Source organism: Diuraphis noxia, unplaced genomic scaffold, assembly GCF_037042655.1.
Source record: "Diuraphis noxia isolate RWA-SAM2 unplaced genomic scaffold, SU_Dnox_SAM2 contig0003, whole genome shotgun sequence".
NCBI classification, from domain to species: Eukaryota; Metazoa; Arthropoda; class Insecta; order Hemiptera; family Aphididae; genus Diuraphis; species Diuraphis noxia.
Window position 1 is genome coordinate 23,719,035 of NW_028301713.1, and position 26,844 is coordinate 23,745,878.

General features: G+C 26.8%; 2 protein-coding genes across 5 annotated transcripts; both read right to left on the minus strand.

Moving 5' to 3' along the window:
• Positions 1-1,659: 1,659 nt before the first annotated feature.
• LOC107169455 (uncharacterized) lies at positions 1,660-9,137 on the minus strand. Of its 2 annotated transcripts, none has more exons than XM_015519194.2 (11): positions 8,082-9,137; positions 5,837-5,947; positions 5,668-5,735; positions 5,463-5,592; positions 5,240-5,403; positions 5,006-5,163; positions 4,811-4,950; positions 4,556-4,747; positions 4,395-4,496; positions 4,111-4,323; positions 1,660-3,901 (listed from the first exon to the last, which is right to left on the minus strand). In XM_015519194.2, the coding sequence occupies exons 2-11, from the start codon at positions 5,927-5,929 to the stop codon at positions 3,794-3,796; spliced, it is 1,368 nt and encodes a 455-aa protein (XP_015374680.2). In that variant the 5' UTR covers positions 5,930-5,947; positions 8,082-9,137; the 3' UTR covers positions 1,660-3,793. The 2 variants fall into 2 exon arrangements, with proteins under 2 accessions (XP_015374680.2, XP_015374679.2); XM_015519193.2 differs by having other exon boundaries at positions 5,837-5,950.
• A 5,676-nt stretch (positions 9,138-14,813) lies between these two features.
• LOC107169454 (P protein-like) lies at positions 14,814-25,907 on the minus strand. Of its 3 annotated transcripts, none has more exons than XM_015519191.2 (19): positions 25,685-25,907; positions 24,802-24,863; positions 24,532-24,639; positions 24,374-24,467; positions 23,952-24,027; positions 23,670-23,860; positions 23,407-23,504; positions 23,184-23,343; positions 22,954-23,025; positions 22,751-22,882; positions 21,946-22,061; positions 21,684-21,822; positions 21,028-21,163; positions 19,376-19,544; positions 18,039-18,081; positions 17,737-17,970; positions 17,415-17,673; positions 17,248-17,341; positions 14,814-15,303 (listed from the first exon to the last, which is right to left on the minus strand). In XM_015519191.2, exons 2-19 carry the CDS (start codon positions 24,810-24,812, stop codon positions 15,216-15,218), a joined length of 2,220 nt encoding a protein of 739 aa, XP_015374677.1. In that variant the 5' UTR covers positions 24,813-24,863; positions 25,685-25,907; the 3' UTR covers positions 14,814-15,215. The 3 variants fall into 3 exon arrangements, with proteins under 3 accessions (XP_015374677.1, XP_015374678.1, XP_015374676.1); XM_015519192.2 differs by having other exon boundaries at positions 25,568-25,907; XM_015519190.2 differs by lacking the exon at positions 25,685-25,907 and adding an exon at positions 25,339-25,448.
• Positions 25,908-26,844: the final 937 nt, after the last annotated feature.

Consider the following 26,844-nt stretch of genomic DNA (forward strand, 5'->3'; position numbering starts at 1 on the left):
ATCGGTAAAAAATTTCAAAAAGCACAGTTTCCCCGTTAATCGTACCTATATCTTCCGCTCAAGAATCATCTGATCCCTGAGCATCTGACCCATCGGCGTAAATGAATACCATGCGCACGGTTTTCAACTTTATAAATTAGATTTTTCACCAATTCACATTTCTTTTGTCCCTGTTATCTATTTAACCTAATTCATTCTTTAAAAATTACAAAGCAACAAAGCATGCAAAAACATATAAAAAAAGTCAATAGTTTGCTAAACTAGAATTGTTTCCAAATTTTGATTCCTAGAAAATCGAAAAAAATATTTATGAACTACAATAAAATAACTAACATGGTTAGTCACCGTTTAAATATCTAATTTCATCTAATTTGAACTTAAAAAGTCAAAATAATTTTTTCATATTAATTACTTATGAAACTTTGTTTTGAATAAAATCAATGCTTATAGCTATAAAAATTGAATAGCTTATAATTTTTGCATTACAAAACAACTGAACATTTTCGTTATGTTGATTAATTTTGTAAAAATTTGAACTTCAAATACTTATGAAAAAAAAACGCGCAATACACCTTTAATATTTTTAAATTGCTATTTTAATAACCTAAGAGGAATTTTGTATAACATTTTCGAGGTTTTTGGCTAGTGAAACATATAGCATAAATATATTTATAAAATATAAACATTTTCCTTTTATGTCTAAAATTTGAAAATTTAATCCAGGACTCCTAACATATTTTCACAATAGCAGTTGAAAAATAAAAGAAATATATAGTCACAATTTTTTTTTATAAACATTCAAAGTTTGAATTTTGACAACATGTTATGTAAAAACCACGAAAACCACGAAAATTCGCAAATTATTTTGAACTAGAAATTCATAAAAAATTTTTTTTTTTTGTATACTATCAGTACCTCGATCGATCAGAAAGTGAATGTATAGTTGGGTAGTTGGTAAAACCTTGGTGGGGGGGGGGGGTCATAAGTAAAAAAATCTTAATACTTTTCTAAATAATCGAGAAAAACAAACTAAAAATTAAGGGAAAAACGGGAAATTTTTCGCACACCCATTTTGGTTTTTGACGTAACTTTAAAACAAATGACCATAGATTTATACATGACATTTTCACCGAATGTTTATATAAGTATATTCTATCCACCATGCAATTTTCAAAAATTGTCGACTTAAGTTGAACTATTCATAGGCATTTGAAATTTTTGATCATTATTAGTTTTTTTTAAATTAATATCGATAAAAATTTATTTGTTAGGCAGAAAAGCTTGAAAATTTAATACAAGGCTCTTAACATATTGTTACAATAGCAGTTGAAAAATAAAATAAATTCAGTCACAATTTTTTTTATAAGCATTCAAAGTTTGAATTTTGACAAAATACGTAAAAATCACAAAAATTCGCAAATTATTTTAAGCTAGAAATTTATAAAAAATTTTCTTTTTAAATCTAAGACTTGACAATTTTTAATAATCTATAACATATACTAGACAGATAAGCCGTCTTCCTTCAGAATCATTTTTCGTATACAATGATATAATATCATTAAATTCACTTTATTCAAACGATCAAACAAGCAAAAATAAAATCATATTTCTAAACAATAATAATATTATGATCAACATATCAAAATACTCACACAGGTATCCGTTCTTTTAAAATAATTTATTTAAATTTTTTATTTGTTTTCTCTTCTTTATTTTCTTTAGTTACAAAACCAAAAACAAAAAGAACAGTCATATCAATTGTGACATAGGTACTAGTATTACGTTTGTTAATAAATCATAATCTATAGGTAATAGGTGTAATGAATAAACTATTAATACCAACTTCATTGAGTTTATATAACATTATTATGGTGAGGGGAGGGTGAAAATAACAAAATCAAACAACATACAATTGATTCATGACTCATGTGTTTTCAAGTTGAACATTTTCATAAAATGTGTTTCAATTAAAATTTATCAAATTAGTTACTGATTATGAAAATTAAGAATTTCTTATTAAAAATGTATTTTTGACTTAGTATAAGCAAACTTTTATTTAAGGTAATATTACTGCTTATGCATAAAATGCCATAATTAATTTTCAAATATTATTCTTATCAAACATAATTTCAGCGTTAAGTTTAACATTTCTAAACTTTAATAGTGATCATCAAGTGATTTAGATTAAAAATATCATAAGATGGAATTTATTAAAAAAGTACCATTAATTTATTATTATTATTATATAAATAGGTAAAATGGGTTTCAAATTAGTAAAAATAGATTAATACAAATTGAAACAATTATATATTAAAAAACCACTTAAGTCATTAAATATTAATATTTGTTCACCAAGTCTATGAGCGAGCACCAATAAAAATATGTCGTGTTAATACAATATGGAAATCTAGTACAAATACATTATGCAAATAAAAATCATGTATAAAAAAAAATGTGGTTGGACTAACATTGAACAATAGAAAAAAATAAAGAAATAATATAAAATATGATAACACAATAATGGGAAAATAAATTACTTTGTTCGTTAAATAGGAAAAGATGTAAGAACTATAATATGTTTAATGAATATAATTTTTGGACTCTCCAGAATGAAGTAATTATTTTGTTGATAAAATTAGGCATAATACTTTGTAGTGTGTATAAATATTTTATATATTGTATTGTCAAAAAGGAACATGATTTAAACCAGATGAAATAAAAAATTATGGTTAATAATAAATCTATGTACACAGTGGTTCACTAAAGGTGCTCAACTTTCTCTATTATATTTTTAGTGCTTATTTGAAAAACAATAACAAACTGTATCATACTAAAATATTGAAATAAATAAGAAATAAAATGTCTGTCTTTCAATCAATCCATCATTATTTTAAGTGTAAACTTAGTGTTTTTAATAACATGATAATTTTTTTTTTAGATTTCTGAAAAATATACTTTTATTATCATGCAAACTGTAAAGAAAATATATAGATTTTAATTTTAATACTCAATAATTAGATATTTAATATATACATACAACATTAACGGAATAAAGAAACACTATATTACTAAGAATCTAATGCATTTTTTTTAATTTGAATAGTGGCGGAATACTAAATTAATTTCTCAGAATTCAAATTTTTTAATGAAAATTGTGAATTTTGGATATAGAATATATGTTAATAAGCAAACTTACTAAAAAATTAAACAAATGAAAATATGATATTAATAAAGAAATATGGGGTTTAAAAAAAATAATAATAAATTTATGTTGTGCATGTGCAGAACACACAACCTAGAAATGTGTAATAGAAATCGGTAGCCTGGTAATCTATTTAATCAAGTTATTCCTCAAATTAAATACAAAAAATGCTTAAGGTCTTGTTAAAGTGTTCTCTGTTCTTAGTCACAGTAATGTGTACTATACGTTATACATGTACATCTACGATTTTCATTCAACTAAAAATATTAAAAGGAAAATACAGGCACATATAATTTAGTGAACCATATTCATGCGTTTATACACATATACAAACACAAGCATAATACATAAACCTGTATAATATATCTGTCCAAATTGACAGATTTTTTCATAGTACTTAAAATATAATCATTATCTATGTACGTATACTAAATATAATATTGAACAATACAACATCATGATTATAAAAACGATTGGTAGAAAATAAATATTATATTTTAATACACAGCAGGCTAATGATTGCAAAATGTTCGCCAAATATTTCAGGCAAGTAGCACACACACGTATGCATGACCGGCCTTCAAGCCAGGCTCACAATATGGCGCAGCAACGACAATAATGTTGGCGACTATTGCCAGTAGACGGTGGCGGTGTCACAGGCGCAAAGTAGGCGTGCACGTTTATATTTGGCGAGTGTGTCTAAATGAAACAATATAAAAATTAGTATTTATAAGTAATTATATTTATTAAATTAATACATTACTATAGTATATATTTTAATGAATTCAAAATTATTCTATATAAGTTTCATAAATTGTTTATTTTCATAATAAAATTGAAACATTTTCAAAACCTTAGAAATTTTAAATAAATAAGTACATAAAGTATAAAGTTTGGTTTTCACTTACCCGAAGACGTTTTATTCCATTTCTGGTAATGAGTTGACAGTCATACAACATTATTCTTTGCAAGTTGTGACAATTAATTAGGTGTTCTAGAGATGCATCTGTAATAAGGGGACAGTTGTCCAATTCAAGCACAGCCAAATGTTCAGATGCACATGTTGAAGTACTCAGATGTCTGATACCTTCATCAGTAATTAGTTCACAATGTGATAAACTCTGTAATTGAAAATGTAAGTTTTAATGAAAATTAATTGGAGAACAATAAAATCATGAATAATATATTATACCAAATTCTCAAGCCGGGGGCATCCCATTGCTAAATGAAATAGAGTCGAGTCTGTAATAAATACACATTCTTCTAAATCCATTTTTTCCAAAAGATGACACGTCTATTAAAAATGTTTGGTATGTAAAATATTTACAAAATGTATAAAGTATTTATTATTACTTTTGATAATGCTAAAAATCCTATATCAGTAAACTGTGAACAACCAGCTACTTCTAAGGTATTTAACTGATGACATTGTTCAGCCAGGGAAACAAGACAGCTATCAGTTAATAAAGAACAGTTTGCAAGACATAAATATTTCAAAGAATTACAGTTGTTGGCTAACTTTATCACAGCTTCATCTTCAATGTTCTATAAAAAGTTAAATTAAAAGATAATGAGTTAAGCGTAAATCGAACAATTCATTATACTTACATTGCAGCCATGCAAATTTACAACTTCTAATTTTACACAATGTTGTGCTAAACAACTAATTGCTCGTGTTGTCATTCTTGTACAGCCTTTGGATATAAATGATTTCAATTTTGGACAACCATGTGCTAAGGCTTCAACACCTTTAGAATAAAGAAATAAATTAAATAGGAAGAGGACAACAGGGAAAATATTTACCATTTTCTGTAATGCCATCGCACCAAGATATATTAACACTAGTCAAATTTGGGCAACCGTCAGAAATTGCTTTTAAAGATAAATCAGTCACCATAGAACATGAACCAATATCTAATGACAATAGTTTTTTACAATATTGACTTAAAGATTGACTAGTGCTGTAAAGACAAAAGTTGAAATAAAAATCTTTATAGGTATGTTGTATGTACAGCTGTTTTAGTTAGTTTAATTTACCTATCTGTAATTCTCTTACATCCATTCAGATTTATATATTCAATATAATTACAACACTGAGCTAGAGTTTTCAGAGAGCCGTCTCCAACTGATTGACATCCACGCAAACTAATTTGCCGTAAGAAACCACCACATCGCCGTGATATATTTTCTATTACTGGACCCTAAAAATTGTACTTTTATAAACACTTATATGCTATACAATTACGCAAATTAAATTTACTTCAACATCAGTCTGAAATTCAAACAAGTCAATTTTTTGCCAATTGCTTCCATCTAATGCTAATACATTCCAAGCACGAGATACTTGAGCACAACGGCATAATGACACAACATCTAGGTATGAAAATATTCTGAAATAAATTATCATATAATTAGCATTTTATTACATTTTAGTACATCCAAAAATTAATAAATTTAAATTGTACCGTAATAAAAGCTCTTTTGGTAATTTTTTATTTATTTGAGCATCTTCATCTAAACATGTTTTGGACAACTGATAACATGATAAAATAATATACACATAAAATGGATACAATGATAACATTACAATATTATTTGAGTACCTAAATGATTTTAATAATAATATGTAAGTACCTGAACATAACTATGTTTCATATTTGAAACAGATGAATTATTTTGGTGTTGCATACTTGATGGCACATCTCTCGTAAGCGTTTCCATGGCCATTTATTGTCAAAAATCAATCTGCTAATAATAAACATAAAAAAAAAATTTAATATACATGAACTTTAAGAACAAATATTGACCTTATAACTTTAAAATAAATTTCTTTTAGGTACTTTATTTAACTAGGATAATAATAATAATAATAATAACATTAAATCAATAATAATATAAGTACTTATCTAATGTACTCAATGTCTTATCATAATTCAAGAATTCAATTAACATAAAAGCATAAAATGTAATAAAATATTTAAAATTAAATAGTATCATATGCCTAACAAAATTATTTAATAATTGACCTCAACTAGTCGTGAACTTACAGACAATGTCGAGATATAATAATAATATAAATATAATTGTGTAGATTATAAATGTGAACAATGTTAGGAAGTACTTACGTATTTATTTTTTTTTTTTTGAGATCACAAATAAAATAATAATGAACTGTATAATATTATTATACAGTTTTATTATGAACTATTGCTATTGAACAGAATACTGATTACTAACTGACCTTAGTACCCTATATAGAACTGTTGATATTATGCTATAAGGTAAATACTGTTGAAAATTAGATAACATATCGTTGTTTAAAACAATGACAGAGTGATATGATATATGAACATTATTATGTACGTTGCGTAGGTATGTACTATTATTACTTATTCTAAAATCTAGGTACTTGACTGCAGAGAAACACTAAAATACCTAATAGATTATTATATAAACACACTTAAGTTATTGATAAGTGAAAACAACTAAAACTACGTTTTAATGTAGTTCCAATGGTTTGTTTATAATAAGTAGGCATTGGAAAAAAATACAATGTAACGCAATAACAAATTGCACACAAAATGCCAAAGCCACTATATAGTATTATAGTGCCTACATTTTATTCTCTGTTTTCTCTATTAATAATAATCTCGATAATAATAAATAATATTTATTTAGCAGTATTGACATTTACAGGAATAGGTTAAATATATTAATATTGCACCGCACCGTCTATTGACAAAGATTAAAATCCTCGTTTTGATGGACGAGTCTCCAAAAAAAAAAAAAATAAAAAATATATCTACCTATACATTGTTTAATTTCCAAACATACATTATGTCATGAGACTAATGGAGTATTTAATAAACAAATTTGTTTTGTGAACTTCTCTTTCTTTGTTAATATAGGTGTCTAATTTATTCTTAGAAGTATGTGACCAAAATTAAATTCAGTAAAGCATCAAATACTGTCTTTGTGTAATGTGTACGTAATATATTATGATTCATTAAAAGTTTTTAACTAAAAAAAAACCATTAATTATTCATTCAATGAATGAGTCCCCCGAAAAAGTGTTGGCATGATCTTTAAAAGTTCTATATTAAAATTCTTAAATATACTCTAGTACTGTGTCTATACTCAAGTATTTGAGGTTTCAATTTCTTTTACTGGTTGGCATCAAAGTGAATTTAGGTGATGAACAATCACAATTATATGCACATTGGTAAATTGTGGGTGAAAAAAAATATGTTGAAGAACACCTAACAATAAGTAAGTACATTCTTAATTCATACGTGTTAAGTTTACTAAGCACAATTTTTGTTATCGAAAAAGATCATTGCACTTGATCCAATCAGATCAAAGAAATTAAAGAATATTGAATAATAAAAATAATGTGCAGTCGGTAAATTTATAATTTGGATGAACCATGATATTGTACAAGTGTTAAGAAAGAAAATTGAACCTAAAAATACATCACAACATATCTAGAGTAGTACTAGAGTATTATCGTTGGCCTTACAAATATTAAATTTTATGACAAATAACAGCCTTGCGCCTTTGTTTATAACGAGAACCGCAGTGACTAGATTGGACACATTTACCGCAGCAATATGTACTATCGACATTCAACCTAACTTCTCGTCTTCATCGCCAACTCCAGTGTCTACATCTCTAATCACTTGTAATTCGGGCAATGGCCACGATTTGGGGGTGGGGGGGGGGAACCTGTGTCCCAATTTTCCTTAAAATATAACTTTAAGAATTAACTCAAATAATAGGTCTGTTCGGGTATCACTTTTCCATACCTACCTATTGCGTTTTTATAAATAATAATAATAATTTTTACTACGGTACCTATAACAGGATGATTATTAATTACCGGTCACATTAACTGGCTCCGACGTTCACCCGATCGTGTGCTGCGACACCAGAGCGACGGTCGTGAAGAATTCGTCGCACAGCATACGACTGCGGTCGTCGTCGTAATCCTCTTTAGTTCTAACGTACTCTCCCACGCGGTGATAGAACGCGACAAAAACCATTGTCCGGATCCGTCGTCGTTGTTCCGTCGCAATCGTCGTCGGCGAGGCTATCGCGTCGTACCTCCTCCTTCACTGCCGCCGTGGTCGTAGGTTTTCCCACCGCCTGCTCCGATGTTTGTTTCCCCCTGTCCAGCTGGTCATTCCGAATCGACGTGCATAATTGATGATATTTGATTATTATGATCAATCTATTATTTCGTATGAATAAAGATTTGTGCGCAAACTATTATAAAAGCGATACGCATCGAACAAAGGACGACGATATTTTATTCTAATTACTCACGCGCATAATAGGCACGGCGTTAAAAGTTATTGTAATTATTATAAACTGGTTAATTGCACAAGACCGCAATTATAGTATGATAATAATAATTGTATTAATTCGTATATTATATTATGACGATATACGTTCAAACTGCAATAATTGCATACATTGTTGACACGCTAAGCGACAAGACTCACGACTGTCGACTACTGAGTACTCGACTGAATTGCTACGACTTATGAGTTATGTGAGTACTGAAGCGATATTAAAACTATTAAGCCACAACAACAAAACAATAATAATATTACGTCACTATCGCTCTTCAGAGATACTAGTACGGGCTGATACGACGAACGGTATGGACCGACAACACTCGACGGAGTGCAAAATGCAAATGTGCAATGCAATAGCAATACTCATTACTCGTGTACAACTCGAACTCGACCGACGACTGACGAGCGCGGACTGTGGTAGTGTGGTCTTATCTCGGTAGTGCAATAATCTTATGTATAACGACTATAACGTCGTGATTGTCAACTACATAGTCGACTTACCGTCAACAACTGTCAAGTGTGACACTCATCTATTCGAGTCAGACAATCGGTGCCGGTGCGGTAATCGTCAGACGTCAGTCATCAGTCGGAACTCGGCTTTGCGGTCCTGTGCGGTTGCGTGGGGGGAAATACAAAGTCGATCAGCTGTTGTGGATCGGATCGACCGCAGCTGATGATATCGACGGCAAAGCTGATCAGTGATCGCCAAGATAGATGACTGGTCGCAGTGATGTAGTTGTAGTAATCGCGACAGTCGCGTACAAGAATATTACCTTGGCAGTCTACGATCTACGTTGTTGTTTAATCGAAAAATAATATTATTTATTATCAGAGACGTAGTTTCGGGGATTCCCTCGTATCGACCCCTCCCAGAATAAAAAAAAAATCAAGTGACAGATGACTTGCTACACAGGCACAGAAAAAAACTATATTAATTTTTATTAATTGTAATAATAAATAATAATCAATAATCCAATAATGTGATTATTTATTCATATTAACTCATATTATGATATTTTATAATATTATAAATTACGAGTATAATTAACTTAACAAAATCGATTTTGGCTTTTTGTACACCTCTTAAACAAATTTCCGTAGATACATGAAACGAATAGCTTTAGAAACTTGAAATTTACACCATATGTTTGTTTTGACAATTCATATACTTGATAATATTTTCAAAATATTTCAGCTTTTTTTAAGCTATTTATAGACATGTAGGCAAGGCATACTGTACTGGCAACATTTCCAGACTCCTCTCGACCGTGCTTATTTTAATATATTATTTATTATGTACGTTATGTAACACGGACGTGCGTTATGCCGTTATAATTTATTTAAATGTATTATTTACATCGTTAGTTAAATAAATATTGTTATTCATTCATTTCTTTTATTACTAATTATGCCAAGAGTAGATAAAAAGCCATCCTACAGACATTTGAAATTTTAATTTTTTTTTAGATTTATTCTATATAATAAATGTCGATAAAATGTTATTCGTTTGGTTAAAAAGCTTGAAAATTGAATGCAAGGTTTTCTATACATTATTTATACAATATCACTAGGAAAATATTAAAAACACATAAAATGACTTTTTTATAATAACCCTTTAAATTTTGAAGTTCAAAATTTTATGAAAAATTACAAATTATTTAGTTGTTAAAAATGTATAATACGTTTAACTTTTATACCTAGAGATTGAAAATTTAAAACAAGGTTTCGCGTAAGTAGTTAATTCTGCAATAAAATAAATCTAAAAGCTATACAAACACAGTTTTTTTTTATAATTATTTTAAGTTAAAATTTGGATGAAATATTGAAATAACGTATTAAATAAACAAGAATAACTTCAGTTATATGTTATATTGTTGTAATTTGAAATTATTATTCGTGGGTACTTGAAATTTCTAGAGTTTACTTGATATTCGAATTTCGAATTGTAATAGTAATTAGTAGACAGTAGTAGTAACATCAATGATGATTTATACTTTATACTTTATAGTATATTGTATGTACTATAATTGACTTATTAACTAATAAGTCAATATGTGAGTCGAGTAATGAATCTGAATTCTGATTCGTTTAATTTGTAATTTATTATATGGGATATAGGTACCTACAACCTACCTAATTTTTTTTTTAAATTATAACAATGTAATTAATATATGGTATAAAATATCCTAGATTGACAAACCGGATCCGCTTATAAATATTAAACCTATGGACAATGTGTGGTACCATGATGCTACCATTACTACCTGATTACCCGAACCACGATTTAGTATGAGTTTGAGTGATTTGAAAGTGTTAAACCTATAGGCTACTACTATTATAATTAGGTTTGATAGAATATATCGTGGAGGGCATTAAACGACTTCATCGAGACTTATTGTTTGAATTGAGTTATAATTTCAAATTATTTCAATTTACGTTAATTATATAATGATAACTGATTTTTCAATTTTAAGGTCTGTGGTCCTGTTTTATTATTTTTATAATTTACTTATCATTTAATTATTAATAGCAAACTGTTTATTGTACATATCTGTGGACTAGTATGTGATCAAATTATCAAAATATATAATATTATAAATGGAATTTAAATATCAGTGTAGCTATGAAAAGTGGAATTCAAAATTTAAGCAATGTTGTGGAGGGGAGGGTATAGGGCAAAGGGCAAAGTCCCCCATTGGTTAAATGATAATTAATAAAAACCTCCCCCCCCCGCGATAAGTAATTGTGCATTTGGAACACAGATTTCAAATCGTTGGGTTGAGTTCCTCTGCTTAATTTTTCACAATTCGAGCTCTGTTAATAATATATATGAATTTATAAAGGTAATAGCTAGGTAAATAGGTGCAGTAAATTTAGTCATGTGGATTTTACGTAAAAAAATCTTTTCATAATTTTCCAAATTTACGGTACAATTGGTAAATTTTTATTAAAATTCAGTTTATAGCGTACCTGTTGAATTTGTTCACAATATTATGTAAAGAAAGCCAGATAAGCATTAGTATTTAATCCTTTTATTAAAAATAACAATAAATAAATATTAATTATTCTAAAATATAAAATTAAAATAGTTTTGACCGGTATTACAATAATTCGTGTACAATTATTGTTCTATATATTGTGGTATCACGTAGTATTCACGTATCGGTCATTATCATTTTATATACGAGTAATATCCTGATTTGTATTATAATCCTATAATATCTTGATAAAAAATACAAATAAAGTGGTCACTCAACTCGACTGTCTCACATCACTAATAAAATTATACATTTATAACGGTGACCTACAAAATATCCGAAAATATTTCTGTCGAAGTTATTTTATCCGAAAATAAAATTCACGAAAAATATTTAAGCAGATAATATTTTAGTCGAAAATATTACTACATAGCTATAGGTACCTACCTACGTCCTACATATAGACAAACAGTACGCATTAGTTTTTTGGTCTACACACGTTATAATTACAGGACATCACTCTTTTTAAACATAACCTTGAAGATACGCACCACCGCGAAAGTATATAATAAAATAAAGTAATAAATAATAATATTGTAGGTATATGATGTCTATATATAGTCTGCATAGTCGTATAGACATGCCTATACGCGTACTTACTACACATCATAACAATACATAATATACATACCTACTATTATAATGTTAATATTTACCTATTATAGTCTATTACAGTATTACCTACACAACATTTTATTATTATTATTGTATTCTTATATTCTTATATTATTTTTTTTTTTTTTTATGAAATAAAAGTACATATTATTATCTACGCGGAAAAAAACCTCACTATAGAGCATTATAATTATAGTGTAATTATTTATACTATTTATACACTCATACATATTTACATATATAATATTATATATTATGACTGTATAAGTTAATAACCTGTAGTGGGTAAAGATACTTACATACCAAGCCCGGACTAATATAATTTGGGCCCCGGGGCCAAACAATTTTCAGGGCGCATAATCATAATCAAAATATTGGTGACTCACAAATCAATTATATTTTCAATATTAAATGGATTATATCGAATTCTCGAATCTCGACATACATTGATGGTCAATAGCACAGTGTATTACACATGGACTATATAGGTTTTCAAACTCCATCTCAATAATATATAAGTATAAATAGATCTAACGGAAACGATTTCAATCGAACCTTTTTCAGTTTGGTGGAAACGAAAATCACATTTTTGGGAAGACGGTGACCGCCAGTTTATCTAACATCAAATGATCATACATCATTTTTGCATCAAGAGAATAACCTAAATTAAAGTTCAAGTTGTTATTATTTTTATAGTTGCTTTCATTGTTTGACTAACTTTCCGCTTAAAATTTGGCGTACGTAATATTTAATTTTAAACATTGAGAAGACTATTTATGTTAAAAAATGTAAACGTATATTAATATCGAAATTGCGACAGTATTAAACTACTGAAGTTTAAGGGAGTGGCAGTGTGTCACCTAAGCGGTAAATCGTATAACCATAATAACCATGAATAAGTAACAACCCATAGATTTCTATTTAATATATACTTATATATTGACATATTGTATTATAATAAATTATGCTTTACTGCTATTATTGAAAATTTAATAATTGCGTAAGCCAATTTATTTATAATTTTACATATTTATTTAGGTACTTATGACATGAGTATTATGCGAATCACTGTTGTCATTAAATTAAAAATCCTGGAGAACCAAAAATAAATTATTTACAAAAAATTGCCATCTGATTATTTTATAAGAATTATAATAAGATTTTTATCAAAAATCGTGTAATTATAAGTTTATAACATAAAAACATCCATAATTTTAGTTGAACTTGATTATTCTTATTCTTGGTTTATATTTTTCAAAGGGGGAGAGGGTCCAAATTTTTTTAATATGTAAAAAGTACAAAAAAAAAAAACAACACAGGAATACAGGATGTACCGCTACAATCTGTTATTTAATAATGATCATATACTATGCCAACCATATTACATAATCAGTGGTTTGCACCTTAAGAATGTTAAATTCTGTCAATCAATTCTGATTACAAACCCCCTCACCCTTGGGTATTACCCAATCATCTAACTAGTTTAGTTATAAATGATTGTTATATTTTTATAGTCTAACCTTAAAAGGAAATTAAAAGGAAAAACACAAGGTTGCTTAATTTTTACTGAAACTTGTATACAATATATGTTATATTATTAATTATCGATTTATTTAAAATTATAAATTTTCAAAAGTTAAACTGAAATTTATTATATATTTTGGTTTTTAATAGTTATTTATTTAACATTAATTTGATACAAATAAAATAAATTGTACATCAATTTGATGCACATTGAAATGTGCAAGGGGACCGAAAGGGTTAATATAATATATTATTTAAAACTCTAAAAATTTAAATAAGTACTATTTTCATTCTTATTTTAAGTGTTTAACATTAAACATTTTAATTTAGAAAATAAATTATAAAAATGTTTTCTGTTTTTAAGCTTTAAGTTTATCTACAACAAAGTTAAAGCATTTTTAATTAAATATAATATAAACAGAACAAATATTAAAATATTAAATAATAAAATATAATATAGTAAAGCCATTTATTTTTAAATTTAATCTTTAATAATGAAATTTTATTAAAAACAGATTTAAACATGTTTTAAAAAACAGTTGTTAGGACTGGAAGAAATAATTGGAGTGGGGTATGCTTTATAAATCACCATATATAATATTTATCCTAATATTGCTTACATAATGCCTTACAAATAAATGCGTTTTGAATCATTTTTTTTTTTTTTTTTTTTTGGTTTATTATTATATTATGTACACAATATAAGAATTAAGAATTCACAATATCATCAGAACTATACAATCAGCTGGTCCAATGATTTGAACTCAATTGATGCATCTATAAAACTATACAAATTGAAACTATCTATTACTATAGCTATTATTGGTAATCTTGTTTCTATTTGATAGTTGTGTGTATTATTATTTGTATCTCTAATCTCTACTGCTGCCTATGTTAATTAATCAGTATAATTTAGTAGTAACTCAAGTGTAGCTGTCTTTTTCATACCGGGTTATATTGAATGATAAAACAAAAGTAGTATTACCAATTAATATTTATAATAATATCATAACATTAATAACAAACTAGAATAGTTTTTACTCTTTGCTCAGAAATGGTTAACAAAAAGAGTCGTTTACTTGTTAGATACATATTTATTATATAGAAAAATATATATATACAAAATAACTTTATGTTGTATATCACTTGCATACATAAAAGCTATTTGGTACAATAGGGAGGTATAATATCCATGAAAAAAAATCTATGGTAACAATGGAACTCATTTAAATGAAAAAAATTACATAGTTAAAATATATAATAACTTATATTATAATATTAAATAACATTAAATTTAAAAAAATATGATTTTTTGTGAAATACATGCTAATAATTAATATACTTATTACTACTTAAATAAGAAAAACAATTTTAAACTTATATTCAAACTTAATTATAAAAATAAAAATTATTTCTCTTGTATATTTATTTTGACAGGAACAAATTTTTTTGATAATCTGGTGTCATTAGTAAACATTATGTATTCCATCCAAATGTCACGTGACTAATAAGTAAGTACACAGTAGCAATAAATACGCTACCTAACATCACTGGGTAGCCAACTCTAATAATGAAAGAGAATTCAAACAGAATTAGAATAATTTTGAGAGGATATAAATATGCTTTATAATGTTAATAATATGGATTCATACCATACCTGCATGTGTTGCTTGTGTCTTACAAACGTACAACATAGCAAAAACTGTTTTATGCGTGGCAACTTTACTTCCTCAGTATTTATAGTAGAATTATCAAAATTCATCTATGCATAGAGAAGAACTTTATCTGTCAAAGTTATATATTTTTTTTTATAACAATTCAATTTAGGTTATCAGTTAGAGAAAATAATTTGTTTTTCAAGTAATTATTAAAAATTGTTATTAGTGCTCCCAAATAAATGTCGGCAATACGACACAGATAAAGTTCTTCCCTATACATTGTGAAATCTTGTTAATACTATTATTAATACAGAGGAAATTAAGTTGTCCCTTTCAAAACAGTTTTTGCTGAATTGTAGGTTTATAAGACTGAGACAACACACATAGGTGTGATATCCTCTTAAGTGGATTCAAACCGTATTATTTAAAATGTTCAGCATGGGGCATTTTTTTTAAATGCATGTGCACATGTTATGTTAATGTGTCCATAGTTAGTAGCAAATAATAATTTGTGTGTAACTATAGTTTTAAAGATACCAAAAGCATTTAATTTTTGTCCATTGTACCAAAAAACTAGTAATGCAAATAAGAAATTTGATAACATTTTTAAATTGGTTATAAAGTTAACGTACAATTACTGTTATAATTAAATTCTTTGATTTTTTACATTTTAAAATTTGGAATAATCAAGCTTCAGTTATTAAGTAAATTTCATAACATATTCAAATATTTTTCGTGATTTCTTACCGTATTACTTGTTTCATCTGTGTACATTATTATAATGGACAAAAGATAGGAATGTTCTCGTAAAAGAAAATGATTGACAATGTCTTTAAGAGGAAGCGAATACATTGATACCATATGATTTATATCAGCCTTACAAAAATTTAGTTCAGCAGAACAAATTTTAAATTGTTAGCTTCAATATTAGAGTGAATTGACCTATTATCAAACCCTAAGGTAAGTACTCAAGTACATTATTTGGATTTTTATTTAACAATATTTTATTTTTTAAGTAAGATGATAAATTTTAAAATGCAATATTTAAGTTACCTGCTAATAAAGTAATAACTTGCTTAAATATTTAAATATTGTAAAATTTAATGAACAAATAATAAATATAGATAATGTTCTGACTATTCACTATATTATTTAAGTTAACAATACAAAATTGGTTCTACTGTACATGTATAATATCAATACTGTCTACTTGTCTACTAAATCAATGACTAAACATGGGGATGGGGGTATGGCGTCCTATAAAACTTTGTTTTCAGACAAAAATAAAATAAAAAGGTTAGGTTAAATGTAAAACCACTTGTTAAGACCCTCTGTTTTTCTCTACCTAATCAGATAAAACATACTTTTGTTTAGCAGATTGCAATAAATTTTAGTTGTTTTGTGAAAATATAAATATAAAAATTTTACTCGTTTATGTGCTTATTGCTTTATTTTATCATTACCTATTATAACAGTTTTACTGTATTTAATCGTATTAATAGATTTAGTTAATGCAGTTTGTTCTAATTTAAAAAAAAAATTAAATTCAATAGCATAAAATATTAATGTAATTGTATTTAATTTATTAGTTTATTGCTCACTAAATTATATTTAATAATAAAAAAAATTTAACTCAATATTTCAATCACTTCAATTTTTTTCATCCCCACATAAGACACTTTCCAGCTTAAGATGCTCTAGATAGCTGGTCCCTTAAAGAGCATTTTGCCATCTTAAGTGAGCTTTACTGTATTGTCCTAAATTATATATTAAAATCTTATCCTACTCACTAAAAATAATAAATAATACTCTAAACAGTTTAAAAAAAATATATTAAAATAGGTAGTTACTTAAAGAATTGCACAAAGGACATTCGGTATCCATGTTGTTCAGCTACTCCAGCACATACCATATTACATGAAGCAGCTATCAGTGTTCCATTTCCTAAAAATTAAAATATATATAATTAATTAATTATTATTATATTGTGTGAAAGAAATATGTATTAAATCCTTACCACCAAGACAACCTCCAAATGCTAGTGCATATACCAAAGGCGGTAATGGTAATTCTAGCTCAGGGTTTTGAGACAATGATGTTATCACTTTTATCATCATAGTAGTCAATGGAATATTGTCAACAAATGAGGACACAATGGTAGAAACCCATAGAATTAAAATTATAGCAACGGACAATCGATATTCTTTGTCTACAGACATAATTATCATTTCTGTCTGTTTACCTACCCATTCAATTAAACCAAGCTCAGATAATGCCTAAAAATTAATACAAATATTTATAATTTGTTTTTATCATTTTTTTCTGTTACAAGATATTACTCCAATTAAAATAAACAATGCAGCAAAGAATGACAATGTGGCCCATTCAATTCGGCCCAGTACACATTCAATATCAACGTGATCAGCAAGTATAAGCAACAGTAATGTTCCAAGTAAAGCAATCCATCCAAGACTAAGATTTAGTTGAGGAATTGAATGCAGGCAGAATAGAGTAATAACAAATCCTAATGTAATAGCACATTTCCATAGAAGACTTTTATCTAAATGACTATCCTGAAAAAAAGTAATAATATTACATATTAATTTTAATTAAATAATAGTACCTAATGTAATCACATTACTTTATTCAAAAAATCCTTGATAGATTCATCATAGGATTGAAGTCTGAAAAAGAATATAATATGTATTTGTTTATCTCATAAAAAAAACAAATTTATGTATTATACAGGATGATTTAACAAGCATGCTCATATCCTGTTTTCTTCAACCATGCAATTATTCAAGATCTAATTTTTGAAATTTTTATATATACTTAAACACCATGCTCAAATTTGTTGTATTACTTAAGAAGTGCCCTGTGGATAATTTATGTTTTTAAAATTAGAACTTTGCTTTTCAACTTTAAATTATTTAGTTGATAATTTTTCTGAAAAATGTATACGAGTAGTTTTTGAATTATTTAACTTTGTGTTCATGGTAATGGATTTTTAAGATATGGGGGCTATGGTGATTTGAAAATTGTATTCAATAATATTTATCAATCAACATTAATTATTTGTAAAAATAGCTTAAGCATAATAAATATTAGTTCTGATATTACAGATCTTTTCTAAAAAAATTATAATATAGGGAGCATACTGTGTGAAACAGTCTATATACCAATATACCTGATTGAATTGTTTGAAAAGGATTTTGATACTTAAGAAAATTTCTTTGTACAAAAATTACAAATGACTTATTACTTAAGTCCAAAACTAAAAACTTAAGCCAAAATTGTTTTAAATCATTCAATTCTAGCACCTAATACAGTAATACCTATACACAGGAGACAAGAGATTACTATTTAGATTTGGTGATAAACTAATGAAATAATTTATATACCATCCTACTAAACTAATACAAGTATTAACAATCAATTCTAATGATTATTATACAGGGATGGCCAAATTGCAGCTTGCGTTATAGTTGTATGCAGCTAGTATCTTATTTACTAAAACCAAAATTTTAATCTTTTTTTGTATACATTTATAGAAAAATGTTTTTTTTTTTATATATAGATATAAGTCTATAGAATACAGTTTAATAAACAAAGATGTACAATTCTAGTGATCAGTTTTTTAGTATTTAACATTTTTATAATAAAAGGACATGATACCCGCATATGTTGTCTTTGTCTTACAAGTGTGTAACATACCAAATTTTATGCTCAGCAGATCACTTTAAGCTATGTTAATTTAAAAATTAGAGTAAATTTACCTTTTAAAAAATTTAAAGGTAATTATTTAAACGACAACATGGGCTTTTTACTATATTTTAATTTTGAAGCAAGTTATAAAATATTTTGAAATTGTAAATTTTTGGTATATCTTAAAATACTTATTACTCGTTGTAATAATCTTATACAACTATAAGAACTTTATATAGATGTGCTATAAGAAGAAATAACCTTAATTTATACCTTTCTGTAGGTGCAACATCAACCTTGAAGCCTTTGAGAGTTTCTTTAAGCTTTGAAAATATGGTTTTACATTTTCTTAGAAGTTTATCCCTAACAACTCCTTCTTCTTTTGAGTATGAAGACAAGGAAAATGCAGCTTTTTGCCAAATCGCCAATTCTTGTCTTAATTCTATAAATATAAATAGCAGCAATTTAAATTTATTTTTGAAATTGAATTTATAAATAATAATCAATTGTTTAAATGAATTCAGAAAACTTAAAAAATATATAAAAATCAATTAAACAATACATTTTTTTTTATAGGGTAATTTTATGATCCAAAATTATAATGTTTGATCTGATAATCTTGGCTACACTAATAGTAATTACTAATTATTGCAATTATTATTGAGTTATTCACAATAGCAGATATGTAGGAACATAAGAAATTTACCCAATGGCGTAAACTGGGGGTCACACGCATTTGCGACCTCTGAAAATATTATAGAGTTACAAGAGTGTCTTATTGCGACCCTAAAAATCACGATTTCAGTTTTCAAAAAAATTAAAATTTCAATAATTATTTAATTAATTAACTAATTTATATTTTGAGAAAAAATTGTTTATTTTGTTTTGAATCACTGGAAATATTATTATATTATATTTATATACTTTCCACATTTTCTTATTGTTTTGTTTTCGACCATTTTCTATTAATATACCTACCAATATGTATTTATGGTGATCGGCAGAGTCGAGTCTCAATGGTAGCTGAATATTAATAGTGAAAAGTGTTTCACTATTATATGTTTATAGATTAAAATTATTATTATTTGGTTTTTTACATCTTTATTTATTTTTTGACACTTGTATTTATTTCTTATTCCGCGAACGATTAAAAATTAAAAGTGTTTCAACAGTTAGCTAAAATAGACAAATTTCTTGTAAAAATATCAAAGTCAAAAGTAAGCATCTATTTTTGCTTTAAATTCATATATAACTTTTGATTTGTATGCATTAAGTTTAAAGAAGCAGTTAAAATATATTACTGATTTATATTATATTAATACCACAATTTTGACAAATAAAAAAATTTATATTTGATCTGTAAATTAATTTATCAGGTAATATAATATTATTATTGAACAAGTTTGATACAATTATTTATTAAAGTCTAGATTAAAAGAACTGTTGTATTTTATGTAGGTACCTGTTCATATATTGTTTAAGAAAATTATACATATTCTATTGACGGTAATTAATTATATACCCTATTTATATTGTATATTCATAATACATACCTGTCACCAATAGATACTATATGTGTTTAAGGTTAAAATAAATTTGTTGAGATTGTGTACTTTTTTTTACTTATAATATTATATTTAGAAAAATATAAAACTTTTTAGGGGGTTATGAGGGGCTTAGCTCCCCCAAAAGTCTGTCAACCCGGGAAACTGATTGCAACCCTAACAATTTAGCCCAATTTACGCCACTGATTTATTTACCTATACAAGTATATTTGTAAAGAAATTCTTTTCCTATAATGGAATTATCAATTAAATTAGAAAACAAATTGACAGATAAGTGCAATGTTTAAAAAAAAAGCAGGATTGGATTTTATTATATTATAGAAATATAATCTATTTAATAAAATTATTTAATATAGGTACCTGTAACATTAGAAGGTTCAGTAAATTTTAAATCTTGCATATTACGGAAAATAAATCTTAAATGCAGATTTACTGCTATAAATATGAATACCAAACCAGCACCCATATGTAACGAAAACGTTGTAAAATCGATTCCCTATAATAAAACATGTTATATTATTATAATTCAATGACCATGATAGAAATAACTAGGTATAACACAAAACAATGTGAGAACATACTACATGTATAACAATTTGTATAGCATAATAAAAATGTCTATAGAAATTTTCCATAGAACTTGATTTAATTCACAGATTTCCATACCTAATAAACTAAATTAGAAACTCTGAGGTTGATTCTTACAATGTCTGGTTAAGTGTCCGTTATCTTTAACCGGACATTGTAAGAAAGGTTTTGAATAAAATCAACACAAAATAATTGAGACTTGTCTGCCATATTTTGGGTTGGAAATAGTTCTATGCATACAAAAATATTGATAACAATAATTAAGGCAGCATAATGGATAACGAAAGACCAAAAATATGCAAATGATTGACCTGAAGTATACATTTACAAGTCTGTGATGAGATTATAAATGGTTATTTTTATTATGCTATTATCATCTTAAATCAATAGGTATTTATAATTTAAAGTAATGTAAATAGTAAACTTACACTTGCAATAACATCTTTATTCGTTCCAATTATTACATTTGGTGGATCACCAATTAATGTTAAAGCCCCTCCTAAGTTTGCATAAAATATTATACACATAAGTGTGGGTACTGGATTCATTTGCATTACTTCACATAACCTAAGACAATATTTTTATTTAACTGTTGACATCCATGGATTGTAATGAGCAAACCAAAAAAATATGGCGTGAAATGTACAAGACATAATTAGGTACATCAAGATACATTTTTAAAATTATTACCTTATGGTTATAGGTGTCATTAAGAGAACAGTAGTAACATTATCCAATATAGAAGATACAATAGCAGTAAAGAAGCACAATGTATTGATTAATGGCCAAATTTTACCTTTGGTTTCCTATAATAAAATCAATAATTTGCTTGGTAAATTAATACTACATGATGATATATTTAAATGTCTACTTGATATTTGGAAAATTGTTCATATAAATAATTCGATATCATTACAAAATGACACTTTCTATAGTTATTATTTTTATCATCTTTAAGGTTCTTTAATTTTTTGATTTTTTTTTTAATAAGACAATATACATTTGTAATTTCATATTCTAAAATAGAATAAATTTCAGTCTTTTATACATAAGCATTTAATAAGTAGTTGAGTACTTAAGAGTATTTTAAGTTTAGATGACTGGTGTAGAGTGACATAGTAGTACTTAAAATATGTTGGTCTATTAATTCTACTGCTTATCTAAACTTTAAATACTTATTATTAATTACCTACATATTTGTAATTTAAATTTATGTGCATCAAAATGTTTTGAAAAATTATATTTTTTGAATATGAAATTAAAAATTCTTGTTGTCGTTTATAAAAGTTCAACCTAAATAAAGCCAATAACAATAAAAATTATAAAAATATGCTCTTTAAAAAAAAAAAAAACTCTTAGCCTGCTACTCTATAATTTGATTAAACAAGGAAAACCTATGAATCATAAATATGTTTTACATTAAATTACGTAAGACACTTAAATTGACCACCGTGTATGCATATAAAAATAAATTCTTTAGTATTTGTATTAATACTTTGTATGCTACGATTGCCAAGTAGTCAAAAATTCCTGTTTCGGATAAAATACCAACAATAACCATCATACAGAAAAGAAGAAGCAATGTTTCTATATCCACCCAAGAGGACAGTTCATCTTTTGTAGGTCTCTATATAACATAATTAATAAATATCAGAATTTATTATGATATTTTTAAATAAATTACTCAAATTTGTTTACCTCATTTAATAGTGCTAGTATTGAAATTGACGTAGTAGCTGCTAATATTGCTGCAATCGATTTGTGCACAACCTGCGATTAATGAAAATTCATAATATTAAATAAGAATGTATGAAACAAAGATTTTACGAGAGAAATAGAAAAGATTTGTATCAGTACGATGTTTAGAATTAATAGGAAAATACAATAGGCTTGTTAGAAAAAAAAAAAATATTTTAATAGGTTTTTACCTCGGTTATAATTAGTACATAAAGTCCAATCAATACAAGAGCAGCATAAATAATACCATATTCTGTGTTGATTGGAAACAGATCATAAGTGAATGCAATAGGAAAGTTAGTGCTCAATGTAGTATTCATACAAAGTTTAGTATCACCATGGAGAGTAACACTAAAAAAAAAACAATGTATTGACAATCAAAACTAACAAATAAAAGTACTAAAATTATCTTACTTGGATAATAATTTAAAAATTTTGTTATGATGCATTTCAGGAACAACTTCAACGAGTGATTCACTTACAATTGGTATGGACCATATTTGAGTTATATTCTTTTTTAAAAAAAAAAGTAAGAAGAAGAAGAAATAATAGGTTGTTCATTTAATTTTACAGATTAACTTATACCATGTTTTTGTATCAAGTTTAAATACAATTTTTAATTTGTAGCAATGTTAAATATCAACTAATTTTATTATTATTATTATTATAAAACATACCCTTTGATGCATATCTTCATGCTTCAATCCTAATTTTGAGGGCATACTATATTCTTCAGTTGGATCAAACTCTATCCAAATGTTAAAAAAATGTGTTGCCAAAGTACTATAATAATCAGGCATAAATGCTCCAGCCAAAATTAATTGTATTTTATTTGTATTAGGCATGCGATTTTTATATATTATCTGAGCTAAAATACAAAATCTTTAATAATAATTTTTCTCACATACTTAAGTATAAATATATTTTATGAAACTCATAAAATTACACATGTTCATTACTTTTAGTTTCATTTGGAGCTAACGTTACTTGATGGACATCATCTGCTTTTCTTTCTTGTTTTGCCATAAGAACTAACTACAACCCAAAAATGAGCAATTAAATATAACTTCACTTAGTATGAATAAAGAGCTCAAAGGCTATTAAATTATAGGCTTTTGAACTGGGGTACAAATTTAAATTAGGCCACATTTTAACTTTTCTAATTACAGACCATCTATAAATTGAAACAACATTATTATATTCATGTTATTATTTATGTTTAGCCAAAGAAATAAACTAAATAAAAACATGATAAACAATAAACAAATAGATTCTAGCGGATTCTTCTACAAATTATGAACCACAGGCTATAGTTAGATTAGTACAGTTAATATAGATTTAACTTCAGCCAGGCAATTATAAAATAAGTTTAATAACTTACAGTACAAAAAAGCCAAATACATATGAGAACAATGGAAATTGTATATTTACGGCCAGACGTCTTTTTCACATGCAAGAACTTATGTGTTGATGTCCTATTAGAAATAATAATAAGTTAGTAATTATAAAATCAAACATAACATGAGTTAAACTACATACTTTTCACTGGATGATTTAGATGTTGTTGACTTAAGAGATGATGGTTCTAATTCGTCTGCGGCCATAACTACTGTAGACGATGGATCGGCAGAAGAATCATCAGTAAACCTTGAAAATATTGATACTACCTTAGTTACTTATTGTAGCTACAGATCTGATTGAGCCTTAGAATTCACTTATTTCATTTAGATTTCTTTAGTCACTTATGAAATCAAATTTTAAAACAAAAACTCATCTATGTTTAATTAGTTTAAATAAGTCAATTTATACCTTTGATACATATTTTGATGAGAATCTGATATTATTTTCAAATCTGAACGGATGATGAACTCCTGTTTTTCAACAATAGTCAAAACGCAAAAATATACAAATAATTATTAGGTACTTATATTATTAACTTTTTTCCCGAAATAACAAACAATATATTGTTATTATTATTAAGTTTATGTTATAATCATGTGTGAGAAAAACGATTAAAAAAAGTAGGCATTGGTATATGCGATTGTTTTAGATATAATTTCGTGCAAACAATGTACTTTGTACAAACTGAAAGTGAGACGATAAAATATTTATGAATAAGCATGTAGATACTCAGTTGGATTGTTGGACTGGCCTGCAGTGCCGTGTTAGATTACTAAATTGTGAAAACAAAATACGATTCAAACCTGCACGAGTACCTATACCATTTGACAAGTGTTAGATTTTATTATATTATAGGTTTTACAGATAGGTAGGAAATAATTAATGCGATACGAATTCCGATATGATCATCAAAAGACAGATTATATCGATAAAAATTACCCGTACCATAGTCCACACTTCCACAGTTTACCTATATACACTCCACGTTTCACAAGCAACTGGCAAATAATTACACTCGGCATTTGCAATTCGTTAATCAGGTATTCGAAAATAATACGTAACACACCTATGATTTTTTTTTTTGTAATTGGCAGACAATTTGGTCACCAAAAATATTGTCAATCAAATAATAATATTACACAACATATTATATATTATACTCAGTACTACTTACATTAAATTTACCGCAAAATTATTACAATAACGTCAATAACCATTGAACTTTATAGGTATAATATGCTATATCTATAGCGCCATTCATGACACGTGTATAATAAATAATAATACGCACCTATACCTGCGTCATTCAGACAGTCAGACATAATATTTAAAATACGATGTAGTCGAGCTTCCAATTTACACCTACCCTATATAAGTTTGTGATTAATAATTGCATAATATTGCCGACAGCGTATGCGTATATTAATTATTATTTACGATAGAGCGGGTGAGGTACATAATAATAACAAAGTCAAACGACGACGGTATTTCACATTCCCGTACATAACTTATATATAATATTACGACTATTACGGATAAAATATACGTAAGCATTTCTGTTAGCAGTCATTGTTTGAACAGGTGGCCAGCCGGTGGGGCCCACGATAAACAAACTGCCAGTCAGATTTCGAAGCGAATCGAATGAACATTTTAAAATTGTAAACACCTATTCAATATTTTGAGTATAGACAGCGTAGTCCTACCATCGCTGTCGATATTTACATAGAAGCAGTACAAGCTCAAATGTCCACATCACACACCACTATAGAAGCATAAGTAGTCATCAATACTTAATACATAATATTTTATACCTACCAAAATTTAAATTTTTTTTTTAAATTTTGTGTTGTTAGCTTATATATAATTATAGTAAATTGACTTACTTTCAAACTTAAAGCATCAAATGTAAGAACATTATCTATTTTCTCCCTTTGGTTTTTTCGATATTTTAATTTTTAAGAGTGGAAAATATAAAAATTAAAAAATGTTCACTCGCTTAAAAATTTAAATATTTAAAAAAAAACATAACATAATAAAAAATAATTTTCTTACCTTCTAAGTTTGATCATAAATCAATTCAGTATTCACCTTAACATTGAATCTGACAACACAAAATTGGAACTGCTGAACTCAAATTTTCTTTGCAACACTGCTGTTCCTCAAAAAATTATACATAGTGAAAAATTCATAAGAAAATTTACTCTAACAGAAAATTATAATATACTCTAATGTGATGACACTTCAATATTTCAGAAGTTTAGAAACAGTTTTTATAAAAGAATTAAGAATCTTTTTTGGTCCAAATTTTTGATGCCTAAGAGTGAAAAAAAAATTTTAAGTGTGACTGGTCTTATTAGCCACACCACAGTGCATGTCTACGATGGATACATTTTTTTTTTTTAAATTATAGCACTTATAATATTTATTATATTTGAATTTGATGTAAATTGT